We start from the raw sequence: 10,297 nt of genomic DNA, 5'->3' as shown, positions 1-10,297 counted from the left end.
TTCCTGTTAAACTTTCATATTTCCATCAACAAGTTCTTCTGGCTTGAACTTTAATTTATAAACACAATTTTACTCCTCGCACATTTTCTATTTGTAATAACCAAAATAATTTATATGAAAATAAATCTTTGTTTTTCAGTGAATGATTTAACAACGGTTTGCTTTTAGTTAGTTATTTAACAACAGAGGTTTTTAATTAATTACTTTGAATTTACTTTGAATTTCACCAATTGTTATGGGAGCTATAACATCAGGAATTACTATGCTCTTTGAAAATAGCAATCATCTCCCTCCTAAAAAAGCAAACCTTTCTGATCCGATAGAGACGGTTATAGGTAAAATTTGAAAATATTTGACAAAATTTGTTGTTATATTGGCCCCTGTAATCTCTTATTGGAATAATATATGGAGAGATTTGATATGGGAAAAATTATGGTCTTTGCAACAAAAATATTTCCTCACCAACAAGGTCAAAGAACTGTCTTTTAAATTGATCAACAAGTTTTATCCTATAAAACAATTTTTGAAAAAGTTTTATTCTAATATTGATGTAAAATGTTCATCTTGTCAATTTCATACTGAAACTGTTTTTCATTTATTTTGGGAGTGTATTATGCTGTACAATTTTGGAAACTTATTGGCTCATTTATCAATGATAATATACAACTAGATGTTTCTGTTACTTTTAAAGAAATAATTTTTGGTTATTATGAATCTGCCTCTACTAAGATTAATGGTTGTTTTGTTATAAATTTAATTTATTTTCTTTGTAAATTTCATATGAACAAATGCAAGTTTACTAATACCAAACCATATTTTCCCGTTTTTTTTTTTTTTTTTTTTTTTTGCAAGAATTTAGTCATTATATACATTCAATTTCATTATCTAAAAATAAGAAAGCAAACAGAACTATTTCATTTTGTAATGATTTAATTTATGTACTGTTATTGATTCTTAAATGTCTCACCCTCAAGTTTATATCATGTTCTTTATTCTTTTTTTCTCTTTCTCTCTGTCTGTATTGAAAACAAATATTGCTACAAACGTGTCAACTGTTTTTTTTGCAAATAAAAAAAGATTTTTCTGGAAGATCTACATCTTTATATGTCTTTTTTTCTGAATCTACTAGTAAGAAAGTTACTAGAAACTGTGAATCTTTTTAAAATATACATTTCTGTCTTGCTCTCTGACATTTAATGTGATATAATGTAAATCAAAGATGTCCAAAGTAGGGCCCGCGGGTCAAAGTTGGCCCATGGTAACCTTTGATTTGGCCCACCATCCCACGTGAGAAGAAAAAGAGAATGATGGGGAGGGTAGGGGCAAATTCCTTTAACAGAGATTGTAATTTCTGATTTAACAACTTTTTTTGTTTGTTTTAATAATAGAATATTGAATAATTTATTAATAATAAAATGAAAAATAAATGTTTAAATTAAGTGTTGTAAATGAATCAGATTTTTAAAAATATAAATACTGTCGCAAGGACAATGCAGTACACATCGGCAAGCAAATCAAGGCAAAAAAAACAGAGGTAGCTTGACTAGCGTATAACTCCATTCTGTTAAAATTGGATTTTCTTTACGTTCGCTTTGAAATTTAAATAGTTAAATAAAAATGTAGTTAATATAAAGCAATGTTTCCTTTTTATTTTTTAAATATTAAATAAATTAGGAAATCACCAATGGCAACATTATAGCGTTTGGTATATTTCTGCCCAGCACCCTCAATCAAAATTGGTTTTGGCCCTTCTTAACAAAAAATTTGGGAATACCTGATGTAAAGGTTTCATTCTTTTATAACAAAAAATATTAATAAAACGTCCCAGCCATAGACCTTTCTAACAAATTGTTGGCTTATTACCTTTAAATAAATAAATATGCTGTTCTGCATAAAGAAATAAACCACGTTTTTACCATGTACATATCAGCACGATGTTCACTGCCTAAGCAAAATGTTAAAAATCAGTCAGAAACAAAAGTCTTCAAACAAAATGTATAAAATGTGGAGATAACACGCAAATTGGATCCAGTGGTATAATTTGAGATGTACATATTTAAACATCAGACGTCATGTTTAAGTATTTTCAAATATTATACTGCATATACCCATGCAAACATCAGATTTTCTGTACAGACTTCCATACAATTAATAAGATCAACATGGTTAAATTGAATGCATACTTAATTAAAAGCAGCTGTCTACTTAGGGTCAAACTAAATTGGTGGAAAGAGTACTGAAAAATTAGACTCACGTAAAAGTACCATTACTTGCCCAAAAATGTAGTGCAAGCAAAGTAAAAGTATTTGTAGTAATATTTCTCAAAGTATGAGTAAAAATAGCCATTTTAAAAGTATTCAAGAGTAGCAAGTAGTAGTGACTATTTACATGCAATCTGTGCTTGTGTGGGAAAACATAACATTCTAAAGTGCATTTCATTATTGTTTAAGACCATTTGGCGATTTCAGACATCATCATAAAGTAAAAATCCTTCATTTTCTTATCAGTTACAAGCATTGAAACAGTCTCTGGATCAATGTGTGTAAAGATTTTGGGCATCTTGGACACTTAATGCTTCTAGAAAGTTTAACTGCGTTTATAAAAAAAAAAAAAAAGAAAAAAAAAAAAGAAAAATATCGAAAAATCGCATCGCACTGAACAACCTCAAGACATGGGCGATTTACGTTCTGTGTGATAAGGTTGGACGGAAATCATGGAGAGCCAATCATCGTAGACAAGAGAAAAAATATACAGTGACTGCAGGTTGAGGGAAAATAGTGGAGTTTAAGTACCAATACAGCACTTAAAAAAAAAAAAAAAATTCTACTCAAGTGAAAGTAGTAAGTACACATTTTTTTTTTTTAAACCACTTTGTAAAATTCCAATTCCTAAAGCAAAATCTAACTCAGAGTAATTTGAGTATTTGTAATGTTGCTTTACACCACTGGCAATTTAACAACCAAATTTAATCTAGATTTTGCTCATAATTGCCTAAACTTAGACCTGAAAACAGACAATATCAGACCCAACCATAGATCATGCAAGTCTGTCTTATACAAAGAGCATATTACCAGAGATAAGTAAAGACAACCACTCGATTTAAGTTTTTACATTATTTTATTTAAAAGACTCGGAAGAAATAAACCTAATAAACAGTGCTTAGTTTGGAATGAAAATACTCAATGTTTTGATCCCAGAAACAAAAGAACATACAAAAACAAAATCAAAACATTCTCTTTCCTTTTGAAGGTCACAAAGTCCTTCAGAATATTTCCATTCTCAGGGAACTGCATTTGTATAAAGTTCATGGGTTCCTTGAATCTCCTAGAGCTCATCTTTTTTGTGTGATAATTTCGTTGCATGTTTTTCCACAAATTTGCTGAACTCCTCCACATCCCTTTTGCCACCTTCAAATTTGATGGGGTTCTGCTTGTTGTTGCTTGGAGCAAAGTAGATTGTAGGGAAACCCTCCACTTTATAACTGTCATGAGGCACATCATTAGCAGTGGCGTCCATTTTGGCAATGACGAGATTCTTCTCGTTCTTGTATTTCTTTCCAAGAGATATGTAATCTGGCTCCAGCTTCTTACAGTGACCGCACCACGGGGCATAGAACTCAATGAGGACATCTTTCTTCGAGTCCATAACAATTTCATCAAAAGTCTTTCCCACCACAACCTTCACCGGTCCTTTGTTGTTTTTGGGAAGGGGCTGAGACTTTACAATAGGTTTCAGTTTACCTGTGAGAGAAGAAAAGACATGTAGTTGACTGGTTGAAACATGAAATTGGGAAAAAAAAAAAAAAAAAAAAAGGGCTATAGACCAGTGAAAGTACGTTTTTCTTAAATCTGCTAATTTTAGCAAAGTTAAATTAAATTGGAAAGTTATAAAAAGTTATAGTATGTAACAAGCCAATTATTTACCTTTTTTGAACGCCATGACAAAGCTACGGAGAACATCGGAGTCAAACTCCTCTGGCTCCATAGCATATTTCTTTCCTCCCTCACCAACAATGCCAACGTTCACCTCCTCGCCACTTTCACTCAGTCCAAGGCTCTTCAGTTCATCAGCATAATCTTCCTCATCCGCAATGGCAAACGTGTACTCCGGGAAGTCTTTTGCTACTTCAAGCACTTTGCTCCTCCAAAACTGTGTGGCTGAGTGGAAAATGACAACAAATAGAGTCAGGTGTAAATGAAAGCACTTGCACAGAGAGCTACAGGCTTCATCATACTTCCTTTTACAGAGTTCAAAAGTACAGCAACAACGTCTGCTTCGAAACTTACCCACTCTGTAGTCAAAACTGAAGTCTACTCCGTAATAAACAACCACAAGTGGTCGCTTGGTGTATCTTTTTGCGTCGTTGCTCTGCTTTCTGTGCCCAACCAAAGGAAGTATGTGTTTCTTGAAGAAATCTTGAACTTCTGAAGCAGGTGTGGAATCCTTTAAAAAAAACAAGTCCAGTTTTGTTTTAGGAAAATTGACTAAGGGTTCGGGGTCTCATTTACCACTTTTCAGTGAAACCATGTGGATAAAATCCAGGCATTTATGTTATTTTTACATGTGGAATTCAAGAGTTCACACTTCGCTCATGACTGATAATAAAGCGTGTTTGGCATGCCATCCCAAGAGCCCTGAGCTCAGAATATCCGAGCCCAGGGCTCCCTCCCACTTGAAGGGTGAGAGGGGATTCTTAGCTCTTGAGAACTCCCCTGCTTGTGAACTTGTTAGAAATAGCTAAGAGATATAGCTGGCTAAGAGTTGGTCTTATGATGCCACTTTGCACTAGTCAATTTACTTGTATTGTATGTCTTTGGACGGTGGAAGGAAACCAGGGAACCCGAGGAAAACCCACGCGACCACAGGGCAAATTTTGCATAGAAACGATGACTGGCCTAGTTAGGGCTCAAATCAGTTGCGTTCTTGCTCTAAGGGAACAGTACTGGGCCACTGGGCCACTGTGCCCTGTGCACTATTAGAAGAAGGGGGGATTCTTCAAGTCGACGATGACTGAAGTGAAAAATTCTGGTTATTTATAGTGAGTTAGTAATCATCTGATTGGTGAAATGTGTTAAGCTGATGCAGGACCAGGAGTGATCAATCAGGAGCATGTGATTCTTTCAAAATTACTAAATAATACCGCACTTATGATGCACTTTGGTTGGTTCAAAATAGGCGGGTAAAGCTGCAGTCACACTAGAGTTTAAGCTTGCAAAATTCTGTAGTACTGTGCAGTGAAAAGGGGCAGGATTAAACATTTAAAAAGCAAAAGATTGGTCCAGATTATAAATTTCTGTCCAGAGAGGTCATGTTTTGATCCTCAATAGGTCTCACGCAGTAAAGTAATACAATTTCACAGGTCAGAGTTCACCAAACTTGATTTTTGCAACACAGCAAACTGCGAAACTTGTCGCACAACCTTGCAATTCCAGTCTGATGCATTCATGCATGCATGCATGAATGGAGGTCTATGGGGAGAAAAGTCCAGTGTGACTACAGCTTAAAACGTACTTCCACTTGCCTTTAAATTTCCAAACAGTTGACCAATTTCCTGATACATTTAAGAAAAGGGTGCATGGGTGAATGTTTACTTTTCAGATATTTAAATCTAATATTACTTAAGGTCACAAAATCACAACATTAATAGATTGATAAGAAAAGCAAAATAAAAAATAAAAAAATTGTGTGCCCTGGATAGAGATGGATTTTCACCTTCAAACTAAACAAAGTTTCAAATAAAGTGATTCCTGTAGCTAATCGCACTTTAAAGCATCAAATAATTTGATTGAACAGTAGGAGAGTAAAGTTTGTGGCTGTTCAAATGCATTACATTTTGACTACTATTTCGACTACTGCTTGAAGTGATTGAAAGTGGACAGCCTTAAAACATTTTACACTTGTATTTTAGAATTATACACTTCTGATTAGATTGACATCTTTAGCACATTTTACTACCAGGTGTAAACAGGACCTTAAACAAAACTACACATATTCACCAACAGAAAGCATGTTTGACAAATTAAATAACTTTTCTGCAACAAAAGTCAGAAGAATAAAATTTAAGTGAGAAGAATTTCATTAGAACAGTCCAACAAACACGTACAGCGTCGTTTTTTGCTGTAGCTTGCACAAGCACTTTGAATAAATTTTTAATCAGTCTACAAAATGTCAAGATTGAGCAAAGGTCATTGTTTCACAGTTAGAATAAAACAGAAGGTAAACAAGAACAAACTACTAAAAATGATGCATGTGTGTAAGGGGAATCAAATATACTAATAACTTCATTTAATAGGAATATAAAGACACCTTAAGTCAAAATTGATGGATGAAACCACAGAGACTGAAGAATGAATCTTTCAGGTTTAGATGTGTCTACAGTTTGTGTCTGCGCAATATCAAATGAAGTACTTTGAAAGGCAGCGCGTTTAATTAACGATACCATCATGCTTGTAGATTTCACACAATCATTAAATACACAATACTTACTTTAATCGTTAGTGAATGAGATGCACTCTCATATTTTGATCTGAACTTCTCTGGCTGGAGCATGACTACTTGTCCAGGTGAAGCCTTGAGGAATTTTGTGACATCGTTATTAAAGGTGTGCATGAATTTGTAATCCTCTCTCAGAGAGTTACCTAAAGAAAGAGAAAAATCAGGGTTTGAAAAAAAAGTAAATAAATAAATCATTAAAAAAGAATTACGTCCAGGCAGCATAATACACACATGCTTCTTGATAGATCTCATACGCTGCATCTTCATCGCTGGAGAAAACGCCAACAATAACAGCATCATCTCCATCCCTGAGCAGCTCCTGAACCTGTTTCAGGGTCTGGACCTGCTTTGATGGAGGACCAGCCTGGTCTGACATGTAATCAACAATACCTAAAGGAAAAAGAGGGAAAAGTTGGACATTTCTGAAAATACACTAATTGGTCACGAAGACAATTTGACAGTAACCTACCAAACTTCTCCCGGGGTCCATTGTAGTCAAAAGCCTTTCCCTTTCTGAAGATTTTGAGAGTTGGGTAGCCAGAAACACCAAACCGTGTTGCTAAATCACTTTCTGCAGTGGCATCCACTTTAGCCAGTGGAATAGGAGGAGTGCGGTTGCTGAGCTCTTTAGCAGCCTTTTCATATTCAGGTGCAAGTCTCTTACAGTGTCCACACCTGTTTAAATGTAAACGCAGTACTTTCAAAAAAGTTAAACTGATGCTTCAGAGAGAAAAGCAAAGATACTGAATAAAGCAAAATAAAGACTTTTTTTTTTTTTTTTAGTAATGGCAAAATAAATCTGTTTGGAGTTTTAGCAGTTCGAAACAGTTTGCCAAAGAAAACATTTCCAGCAAATGCAGCACACTCAACTTTTTTTTTTTTAACTCGTAAGCAAATGTCACAGTTGGGCTGGGCGATAAAATATCAGTATTTATTGACCGAACACCATTGTCAATATCGATAAAAAAAGAAATTGGTATGAAGTTTCGGTATGAAGGCTATATAGTTTAATTTAAATGGGGCTGCTGAACATGTGCCTTAGAAGCAATGCCAATAAATTGGTGCGCATTTTCCAGGTACACCCAATTTGAAAACCACCTGAACTTTTTCAAATGCCGCAAGTGCACTGGTTTGTTCTACTTGCATGAATCTCAATCTGCTTCACACTTTGTATGGAATATACACATTTCAGTAATAACAGCAGACTACTTCCCTGAGACAAACACAGCGCATCTAAACCCTGCAGTGCTTTTTACTTTTTCATAAATTTGCATCGGAGCAGCAGCAAAGGTTTTTTCATTTGTTATCCTCTGAGAAAATGCTTAATGGTCGCTTAGTTACAAGGGACGCCAGGGGAGCGCGAGCGCAAAGCCCATTGTAAATGGTCAAGAAAACCTTACGCTTGTCCCTTCAGGTCAAAATAACAACGCATGCGAAAAGTGCTGTGGCTAGTGTTTAAAGAGATTGTAAATGAAAAAAGACGCAAGGATAATCGCCAGAGTGGCTTTTTGTGCATCTCAGCCACTAGCTCCCCATCTAAAAGATTGTTTAACATAGTGTTAATGTAGTCATCCAACTTCACAATTTGTAATGTTGCAATATGTATTTGAATAATGATGTTTAGTTCCTTTACTTGAAAGCTCAGATTTGATTATCATAATTTGTGTTGTTTACAGAGTTTGAGGTTTACTGCATCATAATAATTAAAGTTTGCTTTGATTGTTCAGTGTTTACACTTAACCATTGCACACACTTTGTAACATTTTATCAAGTTTAAGAGTCTCTTTACGCTTTTGTTTATTTTATTATAAAGAGATTAGATATTTTGTTGAAATATTTTTGTTTTTGCCTATTAAAACTATTTGCCATAGTAATGTTGGTAAACTAAATAAAAGTGATTAATAAAAAATATCCTAATATTCCCAAATGGATTGTTAAAACATATTTAATAATTATTAATACTGAATGATATGAAACATTATTTTTTTTTTTGCAATATCGCCCAGCCCTAGTCGCTGTGAGAATAAACACGTTTATATATGAATATAAGCAGGTATAAGTAAATATACAAACCAGGGTGCATAAAACTCCACCAGAATGATGTCAGCATTGTTCACCACATCATCAAAATTGTCTTTAGTCAAGACTAGAGTAGCCTCTGGAGGAGGTTTCCAGTCTGGTTGGGCAACTTCTTTAACCCGTTCCACGATGGCTGTAAAAAATGAAAGTTAAAATCATGATCGCTAAACAATAGACCAGGAAACATAATCAGTTTAAATTCAGAGCAAGCTAAAGGAAGTTCTCTAACTCACCATGCTCACTCCGATCCCCATCATAGTCCAGGGGCTCTCCCTTTTTAAGTATTTTGATGGTGGGATATCCAGAAACTTCGAACCTGCTGCCCAAACCACTGGCTTTAGTGGCATCAACCTTTGCCACTGGAATAGGTGGGTCATTTTCCTTCAGCGTCTGAGCGATCTTTTCATACTCGGGAGCAAACTGTTTGCAGTGGCCACACCTGAAAAAGTGTAATATTTGCATGGACAAGATCTTTGTCAGGCAATGATACTGTATGTGTCCAACTCATGCCAAATAAAGAAAACCTACCATGGTGCATAAAACTCCACCAATACGGTGTCTTTGCCCTCGATGAAGGTGTCAAAGTTTGCATCTGTCAGGACTAGCACCCCATTCTCTTCCTTTACTTCAGTGTCATCTGCATCCTCATCATCGTCGTCATCATCATCATCTTCCTCTTCTCCCAGATCTTCTGCTGAATCTAAACAACAAATTTATTCATGAACAAATAGGAAATGCATCAAGCTAATAAATTTGAATTTCCTGTTGTTCCTTGATAGTTTTCTTAGGTATCATAACAAAATGAATCATTATTGTGTGCACGTTGCATGTATGATCACCACAGAACGCTGTTTAACCTCCAGTGTAGCCCTAAACAGCAACAATGCACCAAGCTAGCTAAAAGTGCAACGTTTTGGGCTGTTCCAAAAGATGTAAAACATTTCTACACATTTGCAACTGATATCTTACCATCTTTGGCATCGTCTTCGCATCGGTGTGGTTTAATGAAGTGTGTCACTCCAAGCAACATAATCAATAGAAGCGTAATCTTCTTCATGGTCTGTAATGCGCACGCCTCCCTTAGTTAGCTTTAAAGATTCCACTGAAGCACATACACTGCTGTCGGTACTTAAAGAAATAAATACTGTGATAGTTATGGCAACGTTTAATAACAATGATTCGCCTCAGCTCATCACAACTCGCGCATTTTCCCTCAATGCTCTTTTTCTCACTTAGCTTCCCCACTCCTTTACTTGAACTTGTCTGACTTGCCACGCTGTGATTGGCTGGTGACGAAAGAACTTGGCCAATCATCGATCGCCACTCAAGTCCGCAGCTCATGCACGTTCAAAACCGCAATTGGGTGGTCTGCCATGGGCTGCAAGCTGATTGGATGGTTACTGAAAAGAGTCCACGAGATCCGGGAAGTGTAACTAGGAGGATTGGGCAATGTGAAATTTATTTTCAGTTGTTCAAGCTATGTAGGCAGTGCCGCCAAGGTACGCTTACATGAATGAAGACAAAAACAAAAAGATTAATTATTTATTGAGTTGATAAACTGTTCTCAGGTTGAATGAAGCATTGGTTTTGGGTTTTGTCTTGAGTAATAAAAATGAGTTGCACTTGTTAAATTTGTCAAATGTAATGTCTGAATTCTTGAGGTGGTATTTAACATTTTTAGGTACATGACTTGACATAAAACATCACATTTGATAATACCATT

General features: G+C 35.4%; 1 protein-coding gene across 1 annotated transcript; it reads right to left on the bottom strand.

Moving 5' to 3' along the window:
• Window positions 1-3,098: 3,098 nt before the first annotated feature.
• pdia4 (protein disulfide isomerase family A, member 4) lies at window positions 3,099-9,875 on the bottom strand. Its single transcript, NM_199779.2, has 10 exons — window positions 9,544-9,875; window positions 9,103-9,274; window positions 8,808-9,013; window positions 8,569-8,707; window positions 6,965-7,170; window positions 6,727-6,885; window positions 6,487-6,638; window positions 4,287-4,443; window positions 3,924-4,157; window positions 3,099-3,740 (listed from the first exon to the last, which is right to left on the bottom strand). Exons 1-10 carry the CDS (start codon window positions 9,629-9,631, stop codon window positions 3,325-3,327), a joined length of 1,929 nt encoding a protein of 642 aa, NP_956073.2. The 5' UTR covers window positions 9,632-9,875; the 3' UTR covers window positions 3,099-3,324.
• Between the last annotated feature and the right edge of the window lie 422 nt (window positions 9,876-10,297).

Source organism: Danio rerio, chromosome 24 (assembly GCF_049306965.1).
Source record: "Danio rerio strain Tuebingen ecotype United States chromosome 24, GRCz12tu, whole genome shotgun sequence".
NCBI classification, from domain to species: domain Eukaryota; kingdom Metazoa; phylum Chordata; class Actinopteri; order Cypriniformes; family Danionidae; genus Danio; species Danio rerio.
The sequence above is the reverse complement of the archived record's forward strand: the minus strand, read 5'-3'. Positions and strand labels throughout refer to the sequence as shown.